The following is a 25,907-nucleotide window of genomic DNA, read 5'->3' on the forward strand; positions in this document are numbered from 1 at the left end:
TGTATGAACACCCTTTGGTAACATCGTGCTTGAATATTTTCTTACGCGCATATTATGTATATGTAAATTTGCAAATATAACCATTTTTCATCGTTTCTATCTTAGTATTCAACTACTAAACGTATCGTCTAAATAGATTCCCGATTTGTTCGTTTACTATGAACACTAAAATTGTATGTGGGCCTACTCTGCAGTATGTGGGCAAGAAACCTTTCCACAATGCTGTTAGACCTTCGGTTTTCACTATCGACGACATCATTGACACCATACCAGGCGGTTTAGAAGTGCTTTTCATGTTTTGTATCCTAAAAATTGACAGAAACTATATATTAACGTTCAAATAAATCATTCAAATTTTGCAGTAAAAGTCTAGGTTTAGTTTAAAAAAAAAAGGTAAAACAAATATTTTATTCAAATTAATTTCCGTTGCGGCTGTTCTTCCAAAAAGCCCCAGTGACCGATTGGCACTCAATTTTTGGAGAGTAGGTGGGAGGGGGTGGAAATCCTAATTATAAAATTTTATTGTGATTTTTGCAAAACATTTTCGCTCTACGCAATTACGTTCTGCCTATACTGGGAGATTCTCGAGGCCAAAATAAGACGAAAATCAAGAATACCAATTTGTTGATCGAGGCTTTGTTAAAAAGTTATTAACGTCCAAAGATCCACTATCGCGCGCGCGCAGCTGTTCGCCGATCGCCGTTCTACAGACAGAACTTTAAATGTTAATAACTTTTTAACGAAGCCTCAATCAATAAATTGGTGTTCTTAATTTTCGTTTTATTTTGGCATCTAGAATCTCCCATTAAAATTTTTCCGAGGCCGAACACCCTGTATGTATGTATACATTACTATAACGTTTTATTTTGTTATTTCTATACTTCTAATACTCGTGGAATTAATTGAAGAAAAGTATAATAGAAAGATTAATATAGTTTTACCTCGTTTTAGTTATATCAAATGGCATCGAATTAAAAGTAGTGATTAATCCCGATAACAAGGACGCCCAAAAATGTAACCCTATGCCTTCCTTCATGTTTGCTACGCAATAAATGTAATATTTTTTATTAATATATTTAGACTAAGGTTGAATGATGTGTTAAAAAATGAATTTAATTGTAATAAATTTCGATTTGAAGCTATAGTACTTAAACAAAAAATGACGTAAAATACTTATTTTACACTAAAAATATCAACGTTGGCTCGCTAATTAAGAATAAAATCACAGAAAACGAGAAAATAACATTGTATTATTTCATTTTTTAGTCGCTCACAAGTTGAATATCATTTGTGAAAGGGTGAATATGATTTGCAATAAGGTGAATTAATTATTTTTCAAAAGGATAATTTATAGTGCAAAAAGGTGAATATGATCTGCAAGAGAGTTAATTTGGAGAGAAAAACCTATAAAATTCCGAATAAGAACGATGTAAAAAAATGAAATGCAAAAGGGGTAAAATAATTTAGATGTCGTAATACATTTTGAAATGAATAGAAACTTGATTTCACTATAAGTTGCTAGCTGCGATACGTTAACGACTACTGCTCGCCCCATTGTCGCCACACTGCCCCTCCAAAGGTTGGTAATGCCTTCATCTTTAGCTATTTTCGCGAAAGCATGGAACACGTTTTTGTAATTTCTCCTTTGATCTGTAAAAAACAAATTAGAAGTTACAGACGAAAATACTAGGTATTACATCTGTAATACAGGGTGTTCGACCACCTCTGGGAAAAATTTTAATGGGAGATTCTGCAAGCCAAAATAAGAAGAAAATCAAGAATATCAATTTTTTGACTGAGGCTTCGTTAAAAAGTTAATAACAATTAAATTACAAAATTTCAAATCGTATTGGAAAAATTATTTTCGGTTGCGGAGGTCAATTACAATCATTTTTGGTGAATAGACATGCCCCCGAAATCCTGCGCATTTTCGAGAAAAAAATTCAGTACGGGTGGAACTTTAAACGTTAATAACTTTTTAAGGAAGCCTCCATCAACAAATTGGTATTCTTGATTTTTGTCTTATTTTTGCCTCTAGAATACCCCATTAAAATTTGTCCCAGGGGTGGCCGAACACCCTGTATATTAAGCGTACAAATTAGTTCTCGGTCGTTTTTTGCAAACATCAATATTTATTTAAAGATAAACGGGTGACACTTTAATCTAGGAAGTAGTTTTACTCTGCATTTATACAGGGTGATCAGCAAGTATATGTCAAAAATTTAATGGGCGATTTTAGAGGCCAAAATAATTCGAAAATCAAGAACAGTAATTTGTTGATTGAGACTTCGTTTAAAACTTATTAACATTTAAAGTGCCGCCTGTAAGACGGCAATCTGCGAATAGTGTGCACACAGCTGTTCGCAGATTCTCGCTCTACAGGCGGATCTTTAAATGTTAATAAGTTCTAAACGAAGTCTCCATTAACAAATTACTGTTCTTGATTTTTGTCCTATTTTGGCCTCTAGAATCATCCCTCAAATTTTGGAGACATAGATGCCGAACACCCTGTATATTTTTGTCATCTATGTATCGGGCAAGTGACGGATGCTTTCACGGAAGAAAGATGGCGGTTTCGCTTCGATGTAGTCCATCCATGCATTTCTTTACGTCGTCCAACGTTATTAAGTTGGGGAAACGGCCAGATATTGTAAAGACCAGAATAAATGGTAGTCCGATAGAGTCAGGTTTGGACTATAAGTCGGTATGCGGTAACACTTCCCACCCTAATGCATTGAAGAACTCCTTGGTCATTTTCACAGTATGTGGTCATGCGTTGCAATGGAGCAGTGTCACTTGCCACGTTCCATTTCCGATATATGGTCTTTTTTTCTTCAATGGCGTTACTCAGACGCATCAGTTACTCTTGATAGCGGTCTGTATTGATCGTTTCACCTAGTTTTAACCAGGGAATATATCGGTTCCGGTTTCGGTTCTTGGAAACTGATATTACATAGGCGCTGTAACTACTGTTTTTCGATCTTGCATATTGATTTCAAAACTGTTATTGATTTTTTTGATAATTTCACACCTTCATTTTGATTCGTACGGTGTTCGGGTGTCTAATCACACTTTAAAAATATTGCAAACTCCAATAAGTAAGTGTGTAACCTATAACGGATCGGTTATTCCCCTATGTACGTATAAAAAAACATGGGATTCCCACATGCGTATACAGGGTGTTCGGTCACACCTGGGAAAAATTTTAATGAGAGATTCTAGAGGCCAAAATAAGACGAAAATCAAGAATATCAATTTCTTGATTCAGGCTTCGTTAAAAAGTTATTAAAAAATTAAATTAAAAAATTTCAAATCATTTTGGAAAAATTATTTTCAGTTGTAGGGGTCAATTACAATCATTTTTGGTGAATAGACATACCCCCGAAATCCTACGCACTTTCGAGAAAAAAATTCGTTTCTGAATATTTCATATTTGACTGCACATTGACATGTTTCCCTAAAATTTCATACGAATGTTTAAAACACCATAACTTCTGAACGGATTGGACGATTTTAATGTTTCAAAATGCAAACAACGCGTACTTTGGTGAAGGATATGCAGAAATACCAAGAATGTTCGAAAAGTTGTTTCTTAACTTCCTGAAATGAAAAAAAACCCATAAAAGTGATCCAATCTTCAAACGACCATACCTCCTAGAATAGTGAATATATTTCAAGGAAATTTTTTTTTAAAGTAGTACTCATGAGCACCTACAAAAAAGTATTAGACAACATTTCCGTACAGCGTCAAACAATTTTATTAAAAATCAAAAACGAATTTTTAAGAAGGTAAGTGCCTTTTTTCGACAAAAACAACAAATTTCAAATCGTTCTGAAAAAATTATTTTTAGCTGCGGGGGGCAATTACAATTATTTTTGGCGAATATCCATACCCCCGAATTCCTACGCAGTTTTGAGAAAAAAATTCGAGTAGGTGGATAAATTGCCGTTCTACAGGCGGAACATAGAACGTTAATAACTTTTTAACGGAGCCTCAATCAACAAATTGTTATTCCTGATTTTCTTTTTATTATGTCCTCTAGAATTTTCCATTAAAATTTTTCCCAAGGGTGGCCGACCACCCTGTATAATGCAAAAAATTATACTAAAATATCAGGGATACAAATACTTCCTCACATACGATATTTTTGAATTAATGTCAATTTTTAATTCTTTTGAATGAGCGTATTTCTGAATCTATAGCTTCGGTAGCATTATTTCAGGAACGTCATTTTAACAGTACAAACTTCACTGTTTATTTTAAATTACGACAACCATAAAATCATGCATTCATTTTTTTTACAATGGTACTGGAGTTAAATAAAGCCAGTGACTGTGAATTTTACATTAATGTTAAAGTTGATTTCAAGGGGCACGAACTAATTTGTACACCTGATACGTATTTTTCAAGATTCGCACAAAATTATCTTTCGCGTGTGTGCTGAACACCTTGTAAATATTGATGATTTTTATATATTTCAATCTACTGATTTATAATATGTACAAATTCACGATTTAAATATATCAAACATTCTTTTATTTCCCTTCATTCAGTCTCATTTAATCCTGATACTATTCTTTACAAGCAAAGTTCTTTTAGGCATGAAAGAAGTACACAAAAAGTAAAATTAAAAAGATAAAGTCACGAAATATACAAGGTGTTTTATCGAAGCAAATACAGTAAGTGTTATCTTTGAACTATGTTCATGAATTAGTTCATTTCTTGGCCGCTACGAGTCTCATTAGCAGCACCTCTCGGGCACGCTTTGTGTTCGAGAGAATCGCTAGCCGCGCCCATTGCGCGATGCGTCAAAACCGATTTTGGGCCTTTGCACATGATTGACATGTGCACGCATCGATCTTCTGCGTGCCGGTCGAAACCTCGTGGCGACCAAGAACGCGACCATTAGCACAGTCTTGTCCAAACGAATTATGCCAGATCTGGCCACACTGGTCCAAACCGGCCTTAGTGCAATACGTAGTTCAAGAGTGAAAAAGTCTTTGTGTGAATAGAATCTTTCCTTTGTGTTTAATGTAATTCTCTCATGTTAATTAATACAAGGGTCAAGCTCATAAACCCCTTGCAATTAATACAATTGCAAGGGTATTATGTGTTTTGAAATAACGCATAATCTAGGCAGTTTTTCAAAGCTCAATCTCTGCTGGAAATGGCGATCAATAACATCGTCATTTTCATTAGAAGCTCAATTCACGGTTCTCATTAATATTAACTCTCTTGTGACCACTGCATTGCGTTTTAAAAATAAAGACCTTGTTTAAAATATTTGCACCAACTCATTTTTCGCGAACCGTCTACCCGATCGGCAATCTTATTTATACAGTCCACGTGTTCAAACAAACTAGGTTGACCATTGTAACTCGGATAGATCATGAATAAAAAAAAAATAATTTATGTACACTTTGTAGCTGACTTAAAGGCGTGTAAATTTCTTTGATTGAACATTTTCGTAACTTGAGCTATTTTCGAAATATTTGTTTGGACACTTATGGACAGACACCTCGTCTAAAACGAATATTATGAAACACAGTACATATCTATGAAAGTTTGAATAATATTGTTATTGCAATAAATACGTTACCATAAAGAAAGAATGATAAATAGTTAAAAACCTTTTGGTAATCTCCCATCAGCCGTCATTCTTACAAGGGCAACATCCGCCGGTGTGCCAACGAAGGCCCCTAAAGCCCCTGCTGTACCTGCCATAAGCGACAATACCCCGAAATTTGGTTTTCCAGGATATCTTTGTCTATTTAAAATTAATTATTAATAAGCATGTTATAATTTAACATTAGATTTACGGAATCTGTCAATTTGACATCTTTCAGATTCTAAACTTGAAGTTACAGAACTTATAAATGCTATTTCTTAACAATTTATGTAGAATTTGATCGATGCAGTGATACGAGTATACAGGGTGGCCCATTTAAACCGATCCACTCGAATATCTTAAAAACTATTAACGATACTAAAAAATATTTCAGGCGAAAGTTGAATACTTTTAAGAGTCACATAATCTGGTTTAAGTAAAATTTTCCTAAATAGATGCGTAGAGATTATACAAAGGTCAATTTTGTTATCTCAACTGGCGTCATATATTTTAATGCATCATTTTTGCAATGCATTTCATTTTTAATTTTGTGGGTGTTGATACTACGTGTATGACTTTCAACTCACTTCCAGTATTCCTGCATTTGATTATAAATACCAAGCCTGACGGTCGTGTACGTTGCCTGTCGTACGAGACCTGCACTGAGTCCGGTATATAATTTAAAAAATCCTTCGTTTCGAATTACTGAACTAATTATGGAACCGATCGAGGTTTTTCCCGTCTGTATTTGCATTCGATTCTTCACCACATCCATAGGATGAACTACGCAGGTTGCAGCCATTCTAGAATCCCGTAACAAACACTCGTATTGTCAAAACTTTTATAATGTTTTACGTAATTATAGTTCGTAACTCTACTGTAGAAAATTTTGACGAGAAAATAGAATTAATATTCAGCTAATTAAGGGTAGCTTCTAATCAAATTGATCGAAAGATACGTGATTTTTACGAATTTTTCGAAAGGAAACTGTACACGATAAAGTAAAAAAATTATTGAGCTTCATACTACAAAAAAACATACAATGTATAAATCAATTTTTATTAGTTATCATCTTTATCCTTGTATTCCTAAAAAAATAAGATTGCTTCGTTCGTCGTAAGAAATAAAAAAGATCGATGGAATTATTAAAATTTATCTCGGAAAAAAATTGTAATATTAAAACATTAAAGATGGAGGTTAATACCCGGAAAGTCCAGCATTTATAAAGGTGAATATCGGTGGCAGAGGTTTCTTATCCTTTGCAGGTTCACCTTTCTCGGTCATTTCCAGTCAGTTTTTAGTTCTTTGTACGTATACGTGAGTTACAAAAATTCCTCAGCTTGACGTAAAATTTCTACGTACCATAAATAATTATTAGAAAAACATTAGAGTGTGAAAATGGTTAAACTGCAAATACGGGGCTGAAAAAGTGATTGGAAAAATAGTTAACCTGTTACACGTCAAACGTTCCATGCAGTATCCATTTCCATTGTAAAAATAGTATCGATTCGACGAATTAGAAGACAGTTTCAATTTAACGAGTTTCAGATTTCATATTTAAAATTACAAAACTTGGAAATATTATTTATTAGCGATCTGCATATGTCAAATTTGAAACATATTTTAATATAATCGTCAATATGATGGGTTTCAATAAAAATATGAACAATCATTGTTCGTATATCTAGTGTTAATAATAATTAAAGTTTTCAAATATTTCACTGTTGTATATTTATATATTTCTAGTAGCTTGAGAAACTTGCTAAATATGATGAATATTTCGAAGCAATTTTTATAAAAATTTCTTTTTCAAAGGAACTTTTATCTTCGTAACCGTTAAACGTACAACATTCGATATTTCTTTATATTGATCGTAACGAATCGTTCTTTTTAAACAATTTCTTTGAAAAATATTTCCGTATTCTGCGTTCGTTTTACTTATTCTAACAAATTAAGATTCGCATCACAAAAATTGATCAGAATACTACTGTGGGGTCCATTGCTTCCCGTACTTGCCGCTAGAGGAACTGTTCCTCTCGCAAGCACTCGACCGATCTTCTATCTGCATATACTTCGGGCAGCTTCGGAGAATCGAGAAAGAGGGCATGCGTCAGTTTGCCTTTGTCGACTTTCCGAAACTCCACGAGCTCACGTACGCGTATCTGGCATGTGTGCGTGTGCACCCGGCGGTGCTTTTCTGGCATCTCTGGCTAGGATGTATAATCGACGAGTTCGCTAGCAGACTCGGGACGAAACGCCTACTCTTATCCTTTTCTCTCCAATTTATTCGAAATATTGCTTCTTACAACATATTTAAAAATGAACAAAACGTATAAAGAATAGTATCATCACAACTTAATCATTGTTTTGTGACAAATTCTGTTTCTTGTAAAACCTAAGAACGAACCCGATTCATGTGAAATACATATTTTCTTTTTGTAATTTCCAAAAAATTGTTGAATAATGAGAATTTGTTGCTGAATCTTCATAATAGAATTTTTTAATGATTTACTTTAATGATATACTAAAAATATATCTATGATTCGTCGTAATTTATAATTATCCTTTATTTTACTACTATTTCTAATAAAGGTATCGTCATTAAGACAATGTCGATACGTCATGTTAATGATGTGGAACTTATATCTATGCATGTGTTGCATGCGCGTATAGATTCTATATTTCATATTTTTAATCGTATCCAGGAAACGACAGAACCGAATGTAGTTAGAAATTAGTATTAGTGTAAATAATTAAACATGTAGGTTTAATGAACTATGAAGGTGGCGCTCTTTTTGAGTTATCTATATTCTATATGCCATAAAGTACTTGGCTGACATGTAAAGAGGTTATATTTCTTCGTGTCTATTGTATAGTATAGAATCTATACTATTTATATTGTTTGTGAAGTTGTAAACAAGTTTTAAAGATAGTTTCACCGCCAAAAACACGTAAAAGTGTAGAAGAAATAGTACACAAGGCTAAATTCCATTGTTGGTGAATGTTATCGAATTAATAAGCTTCTATGACAGTAGATTGTCAAAGTATGTCCAAAACATTTCACGTCTATTTCATTGTTATTTTAGTATTATCGAAGAACCGTAGACACTATATAACTAAGAAAAAATAATCTAAAACTAGCGGCCTAGATTTAGAAAGTATCTTAAAAGTAGTAAATGAAAATATTAGTTTACTAATTTGTTTTTAGAAATTTAAGGGAAGGCAATGGGTGCAACGTCAAGTCGGTACGACGATCTGTCTAAAAATGTTTATTTGGAAAGGTTTTGTGGGAAAAAGAGTATTCTTCCAAACGATTCATTCTGGGATACCTTTTTATCCTACAATGTGCGCCCGCCTATTACGAGAAACGATCAAATAGAGTTAGATTCCCGGTTGGACTCGTTGTGCCAACAATTGCTTGCTAACAATTTAACCACTGGCAATTTTGGCACTTTGATACAAGTTGTTCTTACACGTGCCAGCAACTTGCTCGCATCTGTGCAAAATCAGAAGTATGGTATACTTTTTTTTAAAGAATTTTAGAATTAAGGTTGAAAGTATAAACAGAAGTAGGAAATATTCATATGCGTATTATACTTAGTAACAATATATTCACAGAATCATATCCGCATGGCAAACATATAATGCATTGTTCGCTGTAAGATGTATAGTAAAGTATTTGATTGAAACGGTTGGCGAAGAAGAAATGGTAAAACATATAGAAGCACCTGAATTACCTGTGCTAACACAGTCGAATTCGTCGTACAGATTAGAAGAACTTTTCGAAGCATTAATCGACATTGTAACAGATGTACCATTATGGTAAATGGTTTATAATACTTTTTAATATATAGGTTCATTGATATTTTTAAAATTTTTATACACGTTATTAGAAAAGTTTTAAAACTTTACTTTCTTGCACAATCGATTTAAACAGATGTGACATAATATTTCTTTATTATCAGCTAACTGTAAAAAGTAATATATTTTATATGAAGATTTTGTCTTAACAGTGAATTCACGTATGTTGTCCATCTAGAAGCGATAAATTGCTTGCTAGTTCTACTTTCTGTACAACTGTTTTCACAAACTGCAGCTGAGTATAGCAACATTTACAAAATAGCTATGCATTCGCATTCTAGCGAACATGCACCCGCGATGGTGTGCACGTTATTGCATAATTTTGTACAGCAAGAACATGCTCCTCCAGGTTTACTCGCACATCAGCCAGGAGGAAGTATAGTTTTCAGTATAGCTGGTACGTTATACAATGAAAATAAATTTACCATTTCGTATGCGAAAAAATATCAATTATTTTTTAAAGTAATGTTATTTCTATTTTCAATCTAAATAATGCAATAAATGCATGATGTACCATATGATATAATTTTATCTATTGAAAATGGAGCGATTTATCTATCCATAATTTGTTATGCAAAATAAATGATACATTTTTCAGCTGGATTGTGGAATGTAATTACAATGGGTATGGGTAGTAGTTTAAAGAATGTGCAAGTCACAAGTAATGGTATTTCTGAAGAGGAGGAAAGAAAACGTGATACAGAAACGCCTCTTGCTAGTCAGTCTTTATTATTGCTATTAGTTTTGACGAATCATTGCACCGCTATGCAAAACCCATACAGAAATGCACTATTCGCATTTGTTGATATGGAAGGTTAGTGTACCCAAACCAATAGTAAATCTATTAGTTTGATACATAAATTGATTTTAAAATTTTCGTATATTCCTTTAGAAGACTGTATTTCTGCGACGAAAACGAAAGATGCATTTAGGTTTAATTTGAATAAATTGTACAGTACTATATGTAAAATACCAAACACGGATGAAGTTACGTTATTATTATATATGTTGCTACATAGAAATTCGAGCGTAAAACAAGACATTATGAGAAGACCAGATATACAACTATTGGTGAATATAAAATGATTAACTCATTAAAAAAAAAGAAAATTTCAGATTATCATGATTACGATTTGAGTGAAAAATAAATCTCTAAGGCGATGATATTTTTTTTCGCAGGTAATACCAATATTGCAAATATTATATTACGCTCCAAACAATACGTCTCATCATATTTATATGTCTCTCATTATTCTCCTAATTTTAAGCGAAGATGAAACGTTTAATAAGAGAATACATGAAATTGTAAGTGCAATGTACACATTAAACAATTTCTTTATTTATAATGATAATGAATTTTCAGATGCTGAAAGGTGTAAGTTGGTACACGGAAAGATCGATAAGCGAAATATCGTTAGGCGGTTTACTAATTCTCGTCGTTATAAGGACAATACAATACAACATGTTTAAAATGAGGGTAAAGATGTATACTGTGTAAACAAATAATTATTGACACGCTATAAAGTGGTATGTATATGTTATAGGATAAATATTTGCACACAAATTGTTTAGCGGCTTTGGCAAATATGTCAGCGCAATTCACGTCGTTACATCCTTACGTCAGTCAAAGATTATTAAGCTTGTTCGAAACTCTTGCAAAAAAACACGTTAGACTGGAATCGAAAATACACGCACAACCTTCCACTTCTTCTGATACCATTATTACAGTAAATGGAACTACCACAAATACAGATTTGGTAAGAATATTTTGCTGTGTCAAATAATATACAAAGAATACTGTAGCCAAAACGAACCATTTTTATGTGTAATCTATACATGAAATTTGTTATGTTGCAGATTCAAGACTTAACGATTCTCGAAGAAGTACTGCGAATGGTATTAGAAATCATAAATAGTTGCTTAACTTATAGACTCGCACACAATCCAAATTTAATATACACGCTTTTGTATAAGAAAGATATTTTCCAACCATTCAGAACACATTCAGCGTTTCAAGATATTGTACAAAATATAGATTCTGTGAGTAGAACGAGCACAATTTAAATTCTTTATCAATACATTAAACAATAACGAATAAAATTCGTTCAGGTCATAAACTTCTTTTCTTACAAATTGGAGCAAAAGGATCAGTCGCAACTTGGAGTTAGTCAGGTATTAACCACAATACAACAAGGCACCAGCGAATGGCCACGCGACCGGTTAAGGGTATGTAGAAATACTTGTTTCTTTAAAGCAAATAATACATATAATTGCGAAAATTGTACGTATTTTATATAAATCTCAAAAGGTTTATAAGAAACTATTTTATTTATATATAAAATGATAGATTTAAATTGATTCGATATATTTAGATAGTACGTATTTTCTTTCATTCAAATTATTACAAAATTGTCAAAGTAAATGCAGAATGAGAATCTATAATATTCTACCTTGTAAATAATGATATCGTATTTCTTTTTATTACTGTATAATGTGATTGGTGTTTGTGTATTCTATAGAAATTTCCAGAGCTAAAGTTTAAGTACGTAGAGGAAGAACAGCCAGAAGAATTCTTCATTCCTTACGTATGGAGCATAGTTTGTCAAAGCGCACTATTACATTGGAGCGCAGAGAATATAAAATTATTTTCGTCTCACAGTGGCGAGCAAACAACGATTATAGTTTGCTGATATTGAGGAAAAAGCTGCTGCTCGCAGTAACTATACGTAATAGAAACCAAGTAAGAAATATGCGAGGCAATATTTCGCAACAGAACACTTATTTGATACAGAAAGGAAACACTATTTTGATTATTTATTGTAAAAGTAAACGAAAGAGGGTAAAATAGAAGAAAATTGTTTAAAAATACATATTCATTTTACGTTTGGAATCTATTTAACGGTATTTGTCTTTCGCCTTTGTCGGTGCTTCCCTTGATTATATTATTTTATTTTGATAACAGTCTTTGATCGAGTTTAAAAACAGTAATACTACGAAATATTATAGGGTGGTTTAATGTTTAATGCATGAGCCTAATTATGGTATTATAAAGCGATTGTGGTTCGTGAATGCTAATATAAACGTATTCGCTGTACAGTAACAATTAAATTCGATATCATAAGATTATGTACTACTAAGACTGGAGTTGTTCAATTTATTACTATACGAAGGTTGCATTATTATAGAAGTATTTAAACACAACTAGCAGATAAAAATATTTAATTAGAGCGTCGTAAAAATGGTAGTAAGTAAAATCGTACTAGTTTTCCATGTCCACGAATGTTCTCGTAATTTCTTCAAGCTATAGTGTAAAGAAATACAAATATTTAATATTTCAATGGCTTGCTTGTTATTATATAACATTTCTAATAGCAATAATATTGTTGAAAACTTTATAAATAGTAATTATAAAAAGAAGTATTTTAAAAAAATCGTTGCAAGTTTGAAGCTGCGATTATTATCGATTGGCATAACAATCAATTTGCTACGATTAAATCAAACTTGCTAACTTTTTTACTTTTTATTAAATATCATATTACTGTCCTAAATCATGTTTTCTTAAAACCAAAAATTATAATGGAATAAGTGGCTTAATATAGTGGAAATTAGAAAACTGGACATGGGTTTTTTATTCGATAGTGTGAATGGCTGGCCTAGTAAAACCTGCGGTAAACATGGCGGACCAATAGAATTCTGATTTCAGTACTGTTTACAGCTACTCTATCTTTATATTCACTAACAAATTGTATATTTTTCCATTTTGTTATGAAAATGATTTTAGACCAATTCCCTCTCTATGAATTTTACCAGATTTTTATTTATGCAACATAAGTCATATTAAATATTAACATGCTTTATTTAGAGTAAATTGTATTTAGTGTTATTAAAAATAACTGTAAGCGAGACAATTTTTATGTATTTATTGGCAAATGATGTAAACATATTTTTATAATTGAGCCAAATTTATATTAACTATAAATAGAGAAATCAGATTTAAATTGCAATCGAAATCAGTATTTAATTCTAGAATAACCATAATAAAGAAAGCAGTCATAAATAACTAAAATTATAACAACGTAGATCGATACACGTATGTAAAATAATTTTTTCTTGCAAAACCTAAAAACTATAAAAATTGTTATAGATTTTAATTACGTGTTAATTAACATTATCCGAGATATAGTGAAATATATTTCGCTGGTTACATATTTACGTATACGTAAAATTAAGGGAAAATGAGCGCCCCTGGCGGGCAAAAGCCAAACGTCAGATTGCTCGAGAATTATTCGGTCGTATAAGTTTCTTTACCTTTTCGTTCTGTTTCTGCTGTTGAAAATTCGGTTCCGTCACTAAAAGAAAACTTGGTGCGTGCATTATGTGAATCAAAAGCTCATAAACGCCGAATCGCGTTGGAAATTCTCGAATTTATCTGTATTTGTTTTCGGTTTCCAAGCGGCCCGGAATTAACGCGCCGCCTGGCGGCGAGAATCGCTATTAGTTTTTCAGGCGAATCGATATTCTGCTCAAATATTGACTTCGCGATTGTGAGTGGTGTCGCAAGCGAGTCCGTACAGTAGACGGCGATGCTCTTTTAAAAAGCGAGTTCTAGCGAGTGATAACGTCGAGTGTTTGGCCAGAGGACCGATTAATAGGAGTATCTTGGATGCGAGGAACAAGGAAGATGCTGGCGGCCAGTGCTGTGTTTTTCGGATTGACCCTCGGTCTCTCCCACGCGAACATCCCAGCCCTCGAGTCGACACCGAGTTCCTTCAACAATCATGGAGGTGATTTCATTTCTCTTTTCTCATGCCCTACATTCATCTAAACCTTTTACAAACCCTTTATTCGGCTTGAAAAACCGCCCACGACGAATCTGTTTCATTCCTTTCGTCGAGTCGCGATTCGTTCGACAGGGTATCATTATACTATCGAACGGGTGATTCGCAGATGCAATTGTTCTTTCGCGAGCACCTGCAGTCACCCAAACTGTTATGGCGAATTCATTGACTAATCCCAATAGGTCCTTCGATACTTGTTTATGCACTCTAATCGATTGTGTCATAAATCCAGCTGAGAAACTTAAGCTATATATAAGTGTGGATTATCTATTATGGTATCTGTTATCATATTAGTCACGTTTTATGTCGATAACAAAATAGATTTGTATCGAATCGGCCTCGATGACATCGGAAACGGATTCGATTAAAATTAGATAATTGAAGTATCGTCTAATAAGACGTATGCTATTAAAAATCGAACGGTCTTATTGTTTGTAATTATTTATATCACAAATAATAATATTTTGATATATTTTCGTGTTTAAAGATCATTAATAATTATCGATACACGATATCGTTATGAATCTTTATTTTATAAGGTATATCGTCTATATGCAAATAATCGCATTTCCGTTTGGGTTTTGATTAAGACCCTGTTATCGTATTATAATTAATCATTATCACCTGTGTTTGTTATGCAAAATAGTGATCAAACAGAAATGTTGTTTTTATTGGTGCATCGTTGCAAAATATAGTTGGAGTGTGCATCGTATTATACGATAAACAATGATTTAATAATAATAAAATGAAAATTATTTGTTTTTTTTCGAAATAATTGAATTCCATCATTAATTTACGTTTATTCCGAATTTTACATAGTCGCATTATTCCTTTAATCGTGAGACTGTGTTATTAGATTACAAAAAAGAAAAAATAAATTTCCAGAGAAAAGTGTTAGCAATACTCACTGTGGGTTTTTTTTTTAACATATTATAACACTCAATTTCGAAATTTATATTTCTTTTGCTCAAACATAAATGACATTTGTCATAACAAAAACCATTAATTACTTGTATAATTTTTAAAAGCAAGAATAAGAAATTTTGTATGTAACTCATTGTTATCAACTAGGAAAACTATATTGTAAATTGAAAAACGGTTGTTTGTATAAAAATCGTGTAATTTAAAAGGGAAAATACATTAAATTTTGAATTCTTGCGAAGTTATTGCTTGCAAAGATATTTGATATCATTCGTATTTTTAACGGACCATTCACAGTACAATTCTACCGTAAAACGCGTATTTTTAGATCCTTTTTGATAATTTTTTGGCCAGGAAATATACAACTTTCTTTATCGAAATATATCATATGTGTTTATTGATATTTGTGAAGTATGTACAATTTTTTCAAAGTAAAATATTAATAATTAGCCATTTTGCGTGTTATAGAACGTAGTCGAACAAAAAAAAACGTCGTATTGTGGTTTGTGTTATTCTACACATTTGGAATGAAAAATAAGAATAAATTCTTAATTAGAATGAATTTGATTATAGCAGGTATTAAAATAAAAATAAAAGCTCAATGGTTACGAAGATGTTAACACTTTGAAGTTTAATTATCAATTTTTAAATGTTTTTTTTTTTATCACTTTCGCAGACTAAGAAAATACGACATTCGATTTATTTTAGTCATAGGATATAATGCTATGTGTGCTGATGATGTAGACCAAATTTTGTGCCAATTGGTTAATCAGATATTGAGGTATCATGGAAATCAGTTAAAACAATATGATAGAAAAACATGTTTGAAGTTTTTTATATTTTTCAAGAAAATATAACAAAAAATAGATTTCTTTTTTAAAAGTTTATTGTCGACAATAAATTTTCTTTAAAGAGCAGTCAGGCGAGATAAATGAAGTATCAATAAATCATTTAGTAAATATTTTTATACATATTGGAGATATTAAATTACGATAAAAAAAATTACTTTTTACGTAGAAACCACGTCTGTTATTAACATTAATTATTTCTATCGTAGTTTTATGCATACTTCTGTGGGTGGATGTTTAGAACGTATTTATTATAATTGTATAACGTTGGTAAAAACTATTTTACAAGAAATCGATACAAAAACAATGATTTGCCTCACATGTCTTTTCACTCTCAATGCTCGCTTACAAGGGACCAGTTTCGCACACATCGCTCTTTCGTTCACTCTTCAATCATAAAGTATACAAATTATTTAGACCAATCACTCGTGTCGCACTCATCTTTCATATAAAATATCACTCACTTCATATCTATGACAACCAGTACCACAACTTCGACGCAAATGACTGAAAATAATTGTTAATTTGTCTTACTTTTTAATGTCAAAGAAAAATGATTAAACTTGGAAAATAATTTTCAATTGTAATTTTGAAAACTGACTTTTCGTACGCTTTGCATTTAATGCGAATAACTGTGGAGATAATTATTAATGCGAATCATGTTATTGGTGAAAAATAATATAATTAGAAAACTAATTTCAAAATAAAATTTAGAAAAATAGATTTCGATTCCCATGTTAGAAAACTGTATTAAATAATGTTTGTTCGTTGTTGCATTAAACAAAAATTATAAAACTAGAAAAATGAAAAAATGAAAAAATGATAAAACTAGAAAACTAATTTCAAAATAAAATTTAGAAAAATGGATTTTGACTCCCATGTTAAAAAACTGTATTAAATAATGTTTGTTCGTTGTTGCATTAAACAATATTGTGTTTGTTTCTAGTTCCACGACTGGATTTGGATAGTCTTGAAAGTGGATATCACGGTCTAGTGAAAGAAAATGAAACTCTGGTGGAGGTGACGCCACAGATACGAGCTTTGGGTGCCAAAGTCTGTTCTTTTCGTATTGCAAATAAACATCATGGTGAAGCACCATTCGAGATCGTTTTGAAAGAGAAAGGAATGGCGGAGTTGAGAGCTCTGCGTGTTCTGAACTGCGAAAAACGGCGCAACTACAAGTTCGATGTTCAAGCGATTGGCTGCAATGGAGCACTGTCGGAAAAGTACGAATTATACATATTTTTTTGTAATTACATTAATTTATTACGGTTATGAAGTTAGATAAAGAATCTCGAGTCACAGAGTCATAATTTACATAAAAATTACAGTGAAATACTTAAAAAAATATCTGATAAATTTTTATATTCACTGCTTATGGAATTCTCTTCTATTTTACGAATTATTATATCGATACTCCTCTTCAAAATTTTTCTAATCCTGCCAAATTCGTTTAAATCTAACAAGTTAATAATTTAAAAATTATTCAATGTAAACAAACAAATTCAAAGAAATTCAAACCGTAAGGTATTTTTTTTATAGAATATCCTATTTCTCGATCCTTCATTTTGTATTTATTTCTCTAAACAATATTAATATGCGTACGGATATAAAAGTGTATATTTATTATTTTGTAACATTACGATTTTGCCATTTCCAGAAACGAAGAGATAGAAATTAATTGAACACGCTAATATTAAAATGATCGATACATATAAATAGAAATATATGTACATCTCTAACTTTAGTTTATTCACTGCTGATGGTGAATATTCTAGGGAATGATTTTGCAGACCAAAATTAACCCTTTGACTACGAAAGGCGTATACATATATGCGTCCTTACAAGTCTATTAATACAATCAAAAGACGTATATATACACATACATATACGCTTTCACAAGTCTATCACTATGTATGAAAGACGTATTATATTAGGTGTACAAATTAATAATCCAAATTATCTTAAGCAGTTATAAAATCAAGTTTAAAGTCAATAAATTTTCCCGCTCTTTTGCGGTCGTATAATGTTGGCATATAGCTAGTTAAAACAAAAGATAGTTTAGCGAAAGGCCCAACATAACCTTCAAAAGTATTCAATTCAATAGAGTCGAAAATGGCAACAGATAAGGTGCATATCCGGCACTGCATTCTTCACGAATTCCAACACGGGAAAAATGCTGCAAGAGCATGCGAATCGATTTGTTTCTTTCGCGGTGAAGGTGTTGTATCGTATGATGTGTGCGCATGTTGGTTTAAGCGGTTTAAAAGCGGTGATTTGAGTCTAATCGACAAACAACGCCCTGGAGGCCCTTGGAAGTCCGACAACGATGATTTGGAACAACTGCTCGCTGAGAATGCGGCACAAACGCAAAAAGAACTTGCAGAACAGTTAGGAGCAACCCACCAAATGATTTCCAAATGTCTACGTGAGATGGGAAAGATCCAGAATGAAGGAAAATGGGTTCCGCATGAACTCACTGCAACTAACAAAAATCAACAAGTAGCAGCGTGTCTTTCTCTTCTCAATAACCAGCGTCGAAAGTCTTTCTTGTGGAAAATCGTTACAGGCGATGAGAAGTGGATACTCTATGACAATCTGAAACGCAGAAAGTCATGGGTAAATCCTGGTGAAGCATCAACCAACATCGGTTGCAGAACCCAATCGCTTCGGAAAGAAGGTTCTTCTCTGCATTTGGTGAGATATCAAGGGCGTGGTTTATTATGAGTTGTTGGAACCGGGTGAAACAGTTACTGTGGACTGCTACCAACTTCAATTAATCTGCTTGAGTCAAGCATTGAAACGAAAACGTCCATATACTGGCAAAGGAGAACGTCCAGTGAAATTGTTGCATGAAAACGCCAGGCCACATATTGCTTCCCATACAAAAAACACCATAATGAGTCTTGGCTGGGACGTCTTGCAGCATCCGGCGTATTCACCAGACATTGCTCCATCTGATTATCACCTGTTCCGGTCGAGGCAACACATCTTATCCGATATGCACTTCCAATCAGTGGTTGAGATCCGAAAATGGCTTGACGACTTTATCGGGTCCAAAAACGTAAAATTTTTCCGAGATGGAATTCATCTGCCTGAAAGATGATTTGAAGTTATAGAATGTAACGGCGAATACTTCGATTGAACAATTCAATTTACTTTCTTTTAAAATAAACATTGAATGTGGCTGAAAAAATTGGATTATTCATTTGTACAACTAATATTATCAATTATTACTGAAAGAATGTGAAAGTTAAGTAAATTAAAAATAACTTAAAAAACTACTTATGATACGCGAATCTTCTTCTCTCCAAGAGTATGTCGGGTTAAGTGAAAATAACGAATAATAAAATTGCCTTCAAGGATTATGTAAGCGTCTGTTATTTTAAATAAATTTCGGAGAGAAGTTAGAGAAAAATGTTTTAACAAAGAAATCTTAGTTTCTCTCAAATTCTTATCTTATTGCGGCTTTGCCTCCCATGCTCGCCACCAGAAGGGGCGCGTTTCGTTCGGGCCTGCTAGTGGACTCATCGGTAAGGCTTCCTAACAGGCCCTGCCTTAGATGACGGAATATTGAGAAATCGGTCGAGGATTCTATACAGGGTGTTCGGCCACCTCTGGGAAAAATTTTAATGGGAGATTCTAGAGGCCAAAATAAGACGAAAATCAAAACTATCAATTTGTTGATGAGGCTTCGTTGAAAAGTTATTGAAAAATTAAATTAAAAAATTTCAAATCATTTTGAAAAAATTAATTTTGGTTGTAGGGCTCAATTACAATCATTTTTGGTAAATACACATACCCCTGAAATCCTACTCACTTTCGAGAAAAAAATTCGAGTAGGCATTGAAATTTTTAGACGAAATTAAAAAATTTCAAATCGTACTAAAAAAATTATAATTAGTTACAGGGGTCAATTACAAGTATTTTTTGCGAATAGACATACTCCGAAATCCTACGCACTTTCGAGAAAAAAATTCTTTACCGAAAATCTAAAGTGTGGCCCAGAAATGCTTCCCTGAAATTTCATGTGAATCTTTAAAATGTCATAACTCCTGAACGGATTGGAGGATTTTAATTTTTCAAAATTCAAATAACGCGTATTTTAGTGGAGATTATGTAGAAATTCTAACAATATTGAAAAAAGTTGTTCCTTGACACCGTGAAGTGAGAAATACCCCCTAAAACTGGCCAATTTTAAGACGGCCATAACTCCTACAATAGTAAAGGTATCTCATTGAAATTCTTTTTTGAAGCAGAGCCCATGAGTAGCTACAAAAAAGTATTAGAAAACTTTTCTGTAGAGCGTCAAACAAACGTATTAAAAATGAAAAACAATTTTTCGATGAAAGTTAAAAAATTTCAAATCGTTCTAGAAAAATTATTTTCCGTTGCGGGGGTCAATTACAATAATTTTTGGTGAATAGACCTACCCCTGAAATCCTATCCGCTTTCTAGAAAAAAATTCGGTACAGGCGGAACTTTAAACGTTAATAACTTTTTAACGAAGCCTCCATGAACAAATTAGTATTCTTGATTTTCGTCTTATTTTGGCCTCTAGAATCTCCCATTAAAATTGTTCCCAGGGGTGGCCGGAACACCCTGTATACATATAGCAACCGAGGGGTCAGTCGTGCGCTGGTGATGTTGGCGAGCTTGGGAGGCAACGCCATATTATCTTTCCCTGTATAATCGTTGTTTAAATAAATCTTAGAAAGTACTTCCAAAAGTAACAGTATTCTAATAAAGAAATCTTAGAGGTTCTCCTCAAAACGACTCTAAATTTTTGTCTTATCTTTGTCTTGTAGAGTCACCCTTTAAGTTTTTCCATCAGTGAATTATCATATAATAACTAACAAGAAACTTTGTCACCGTTAAAGTGCCTGAATATTTCGTTAAATTAAAACGACTGTTAATTTAATTTTAGTGCTACGGTGCACATAACCGTGGTGGATGTGAACGAGTACGCGCCCCAATTTCTCCAACCGGCCTACGTCAGCACGGTGGACGAAGGTCGTCTGTACGAGGAAGTAGTCCGCGTGGAAGCATCAGACAGAGACTGTACGCCAAAATTCGGTGATGTATGCAAATATGAGATCCTGACGGCCGATCAGCCGTTCATCATCGACAACGAGGGAGCCATACGAAACACAGAACCATTGGACTACGAACGTTCCCACAATTACATACTGAGCGTCGTAGCGTACGATTGCGGCATGAAACAGTCTGCTCCGGCGATGGTAACCGTAAAGGTGAACCGCGTGTGCGCGCCTGGTTGGAGGGGAATCCCGGAAAGAGTGGACTACGCGGCTGGCGTGGGTTCCCAGCCGTTGCTTCCTTCAGCGAAATTGGATCTTTGCGATGCTCCCTGCATTTTGCGTAACGTCAGAGCCACCTTGACACTCGCCACGGACCACATAGGCAAAGGTTGTGACCGCGACACGTACGGCGTGCGAAGCCAACGCAAATTGTGCGGTGCTTCCCGCGACAGCGTCGATTTGTTACCGACTCCCGGGCCTACAACCTTCTGGACAGCGTCTTTGTCCCGTGACGAGGGCAGAGAAGCTGACGAGATCTTCGAATTCGACGGCGTAGACTCCGCCGCCATTATACCTAGCGACGTACTCGAGCATACTCTGGCGCAGAAGTTCACTATTGGAGTTTGGGTGAAACACCGACCGCGTCCCAGACAGGACCCGCACGTTAAAGAACACATTTTATGCGCTGCCGACGATCATAGTAAGTCTCAGTTGTCGATCAGTTCCTATTTACTTTTGGTTTTAACGATTCGGTGGTCGTCAGGCGATTTTTCCAAGAGTCCATAAAAGTTCTTTACTTTTGGAAAGTTTTAAATTCAACGCAATTTTATTACTGAGAAAATATGCAAATGTCAGTTTCATTAATTTAATATAATTTAATATATTAATTTAATTAATATAATCTTCGTTGCAAACTATTTATGAATTTATGGGAACTCACGTTTTTGTTTACTTTGTTTGAAGACAACTGCTTTAGAAGATAGCTTTCTATACTGACATTGTAGATCAAAGCGAAGCGCGCAAGGACGATAGGAATATTATTATAAAAAATTATAAATATTGAGATACCATAATTAGTGTGAGAGATAAAACTTGAACCTGTACAAAGATAATGCATTGAACGGATGATTAACTAATCAGAGCCTAATCTGTGCATGCATACAACTATTATGTACAATTTGTTGTATAGTAGTTTATTTAATCGGATAGGCTGTGTCCGTTTCGTTAGTTACATATTTTACATGCAAGTAGATATGGTAAAATACATAAATTTGCTTATCATTAACGATGTTACTAAATGACTAATCTGTTTGGCTTCCAGAAATGAATAGACACCATTACGCCCTGTTCATTAGGAACTGCAGGCTGATTTTACTGCTCAGACGCGACTTCTCGGAGGGTGACCCGAACATATTTCGTCCCGCGGAGTGGCGTTGGAAACTCGTTCAAGCTTGTGACGACAAATGGCACCACTACGCCGTCCAAGTGGACTTTCCACGCGTGACGCTGTTAGTCGACGGAGAGGAATGGCGCACGGACGAGAAGAACCCAGAAGTGATAGACGATTGGCCTCTGCACCCTGCCAAAGGCGTGAACACGACTCTGGTGATCGGTGCCTGCTGGCAGGGTTCCGATAACAAAACGAAACACCATTTCCGGGGCTATTTAGCTGGTCTCTCGGTCCTGGTTGGTCGAAACGAGAAACCGGACGTTCTGTCTTGTTTGCGTCGTTGCCAGGAAGGGATCCGCGTGCCGTCGATGGACCTTCTGCAACCAGGAACTCAGCTTCTTACCAATTCCGACCTAACGGAAGTACGAATCGACGGGGATAATCGTACCAACGTGGAGACGCTCCTCCGTCGTATCGGGTACTCGAACTCGAGGCGGTTCCCCACGCCTGGCAGACGCAACTTCCGGCTGGAAACCACGATCGTCTGCGAGGGTAGCGAGAATAATCCGCTTCCAGTGCCTACGGTCCAGTCCTACGTGACCGTTCTGCCTCCACCGCGACCGGGAATAACCGTAAATGGCACCGGATACGTGGCCAGGGAGTACGCAGATTTTCGTCTGGGCGTTCGGGTGTTCCCCGACGCACGCGTCACGGCCGGCTCCGCCGCCAGACTCGATGCGTGCGCAGTGAGCGTCTACCCGAGCCTGAACCCCGATCACGAGAGCCTGGGTCTGCCCGGTGACGCTCTGCGCAGAATCCATTCGATCGCTGCACGTGTCGATCGCGACGGCGTGGTCCTATCCGGCGCGGACACACCCTACAACTACCAGCAGCTGATTCGTCTGATCATGTACACCAATCGCAAGCCGGCTTACTACCTGGACCGAGTGTTCAAACTGACCTGCTCGGAGCTCAGTGGCCGATTCGCCAGCAACGAATACGTTCAAACGCTCGCGGTTATACATCCTAAAGAGAAAACTACTTCTCTGCCGCATTCGACCCCCGACGAGCCACCGGTAGCCAGAATTCTAGACCCGATACCAGGCCACGCTCAATTGTCCCCCCACCACGTGGATTTGCTCGCGGAATATTCGACGTCGGTTCTGAGGGAAAGTAAAAACATCGATGGTGCGGGAGGCAGCCACGCCGTGACTATCGTGGCCGCTGCCTGCATCTGTTTTCTGCTTCTAATGGCCACCGTCGGGGCAGCCAGAGTCAGGGGCGCCGCGAAACGTCGGAGATCGGCCGGGGATGAATTGGCTGCCGAGACGGAAATGGCTTGGGACGATTCCGCTCTGGCCATTATCGTCAATCCGATGGAAAGGCTCACGGAGTACGATTCCCAGCATCCTAACCAGAGAGATGAGGACGTCGACGATTCCGGAAGCTCGGATTCCGAGGACGACGATCTGGACAGCTCCGATTATGAAAACACTCCCGAGCGGATGAACAATCGGCATCGTCACCACAACTCGCCCCACGACCTCGAGTGGGACCATCGTGACGTTTAAATTACTATTCCTTTGCGCTCTCATCCCCCCACCCCCCTTTTCTTCGTGCCGGCAATTCAGCGGGGTACTAACTCATTGCTTTACCACTTCCCCCCATTTCCGTTTGGGTTTCGCCGAAGATAATTGCGTGTTTCTTTTTTTTCTTTTCTTTCTGTGCAAATGAAAGAATTTCTTCGTGGAAAACAAGAACTTCATATACTCAGCGGAGCGAAGATTTTGATCGTTTCAAGCCAAATTTACAGTTTTAAAAACGAAACTTGGAACTGTATGAGTTTGATTCCACTGATCGATACGGTTTTTCAATCTCTAAAAATTATTGAGCTGCTTATGCTCTAAGCTCAATGGTTCAAGAATTATTTGGTAAGCTACTTTGATGCATTTAATGCATCTATGCATCTACAAAATTTACGGCATAAGTATCTCCATACCTTTTCTTAGAGATTAAACAATTGCACTGAATAGCCTGATCAAAATTATGCAGTTTAAAAAAAGAATACAGTTGAATTGTTTTAACGCATCGATGCGTAAAAATGAGTGAAACGAAGTTTTTTTTTTGTGCATCGTTTGACGGTGTTTCATTTTGCCTTATGATATTTCTTCTTATTCCTGATCGTTCTAAAAGTATACGTTTTCCCAATTACGTGAAACACCGTGTATACATATTTTCGTTTGTAGTTTTCTTAACGGAATCATGTACGTTTTTATTTTTTTTTTTAAATAAGCTTGCAATTGAACTTATTGGGATAAACGGTTTTCCTTTAAAACGAAGTTAGTTAAATGGTACAAATAGAAAAAAAAACGCAATTACTCTTAGGTCAATCTAACCTCGTTTCTCGTTCGTTGGTATTGTTCGGGTCTTGATTGGAGTATTTGATTTCAGGCAACCGATTCACCACCATTACGAAAGGTTCGTGTTGTATCCGTCCCCAAATACATGAAATTGGAACCGTGAAAACGTTAACGCACCAATTAGTTAGTACTCTTCTAAAAAGACCAGCAAAATTTGTAAGAGTGCGGGACGCTTTATCGAATAGTTTAAAACGCGTAAAAGGATTCATTTTTTTTACCGTCGATCTTCTCGGTAAATATTGGTAAACAATTAATTTATATTCACTCATTAGTACTAATTATTATTATTATTAATAATATTACTACTCTTGTTTTCATTATTATTAGTAGTAGTAGGACAGGGGAACTTTTTTTCTTTTTATACTCTTAATTATCTTTTCCGCCATTTATTTCTATTCTACCGTTAGTATTACAAATTCTAACGCTGACTCTATATACATATATATATATATATATATATTGTCAATCAGGATTTTTCGTTTATACGGTAGGACGGCCCGATAGATCGTGATCTGACGGTTTTTCAAGACGTATTCTTCCTTCTATAAATATAAAATGAATTCTTAAGTCTACGTTTGATCTCATAAATATATCTTTTGCGTATTCAAGGAAAACGATTTTTCTAAAAGAAGAAATTATCACTTTATCGAGTAATTATGCAAATTAGGAGATTCACCGCCCTCTCGAGTGGTACTATAAGCAAAACAGTTCGAAATTTGGAGAAATGTAAGTGTAGGTTAGGTTCCCTATATTTTTTATTTTATACTCGACGAACAAAAGAAAATCTTTATTTCAAGTTTAAAGCGTTGTAGTTTTAGGAATTTTTCAATAAGAAAAAAAGAATATAGAACAAAGCTCATTTCTTCGAGCGGATTTTTAAATCTACTTAAATAAATTATATTTTATCTATAATTAATTTGTTCCCTTTTTAATTATTTTAAACTTAAGCTTAAACGTATTTTATTAAATACAAACGCTTTG

At 34.8% G+C, this 25,907-nt stretch overlaps 3 protein-coding genes across 4 annotated transcripts; 2 read left to right on the top strand and 1 right to left on the bottom strand.

Moving 5' to 3' along the window:
* Positions 1 to 95: 95 nt before the first annotated feature.
* LOC122403800 (mitochondrial 2-oxoglutarate/malate carrier protein-like) lies at positions 96 to 6,907 on the bottom strand. Its single transcript, XM_043407537.1, has 6 exons — positions 6,814 to 6,907; positions 6,197 to 6,412; positions 5,632 to 5,768; positions 1,490 to 1,650; positions 942 to 1,054; positions 96 to 305 (listed from the first exon to the last, which is right to left on the bottom strand). The coding sequence occupies exons 1-6, from the start codon at positions 6,891 to 6,893 to the stop codon at positions 116 to 118; spliced, it is 897 nt and encodes a 298-aa protein (XP_043263472.1). The 5' UTR covers positions 6,894 to 6,907; the 3' UTR covers positions 96 to 115.
* Positions 6,908 to 8,324: 1,417 nt separating this feature from the next.
* LOC122403795 (dymeclin) lies at positions 8,325 to 12,591 on the top strand. The gene is made up of 12 exons (XM_043407529.1): positions 8,325 to 8,653; positions 8,818 to 9,121; positions 9,228 to 9,431; positions 9,623 to 9,867; positions 10,069 to 10,284; positions 10,363 to 10,541; positions 10,650 to 10,775; positions 10,834 to 10,947; positions 11,015 to 11,227; positions 11,328 to 11,510; positions 11,580 to 11,696; positions 11,990 to 12,591. Exons 2-12 carry the CDS (start codon positions 8,835 to 8,837, stop codon positions 12,158 to 12,160), a joined length of 2,055 nt encoding a protein of 684 aa, XP_043263464.1. The 5' UTR covers positions 8,325 to 8,653; positions 8,818 to 8,834; the 3' UTR covers positions 12,161 to 12,591.
* A 1,282-nt stretch (positions 12,592 to 13,873) lies between these two features.
* On the top strand, positions 13,874 to 25,775 carry LOC122403796 (calsyntenin-1). Of its 2 annotated transcripts, XR_006259648.1 has the most exons (5): positions 13,874 to 14,254; positions 17,024 to 17,303; positions 21,005 to 21,816; positions 22,438 to 24,141; positions 24,958 to 25,775. XR_006259648.1 is itself a non-coding variant. In XM_043407530.1 (4 exons), the coding sequence occupies exons 1-4, from the start codon at positions 14,134 to 14,136 to the stop codon at positions 24,075 to 24,077; spliced, it is 2,853 nt and encodes a 950-aa protein (XP_043263465.1). In that variant the 5' UTR covers positions 13,874 to 14,133; the 3' UTR covers positions 24,078 to 25,775. The 2 variants fall into 2 exon arrangements, 1 of the variants encoding a protein (XP_043263465.1); XM_043407530.1 differs by having other exon boundaries at positions 22,438 to 25,775.
* Positions 25,776 to 25,907: the final 132 nt, after the last annotated feature.

Source organism: Colletes gigas, unplaced genomic scaffold (assembly GCF_013123115.1).
Source record: "Colletes gigas isolate AHSC1104 unplaced genomic scaffold, ASM1312311v1 Colletes_gigas_Sc00075, whole genome shotgun sequence".
Taxonomy (NCBI): Eukaryota; Metazoa; Arthropoda; class Insecta; order Hymenoptera; family Colletidae; genus Colletes; species Colletes gigas.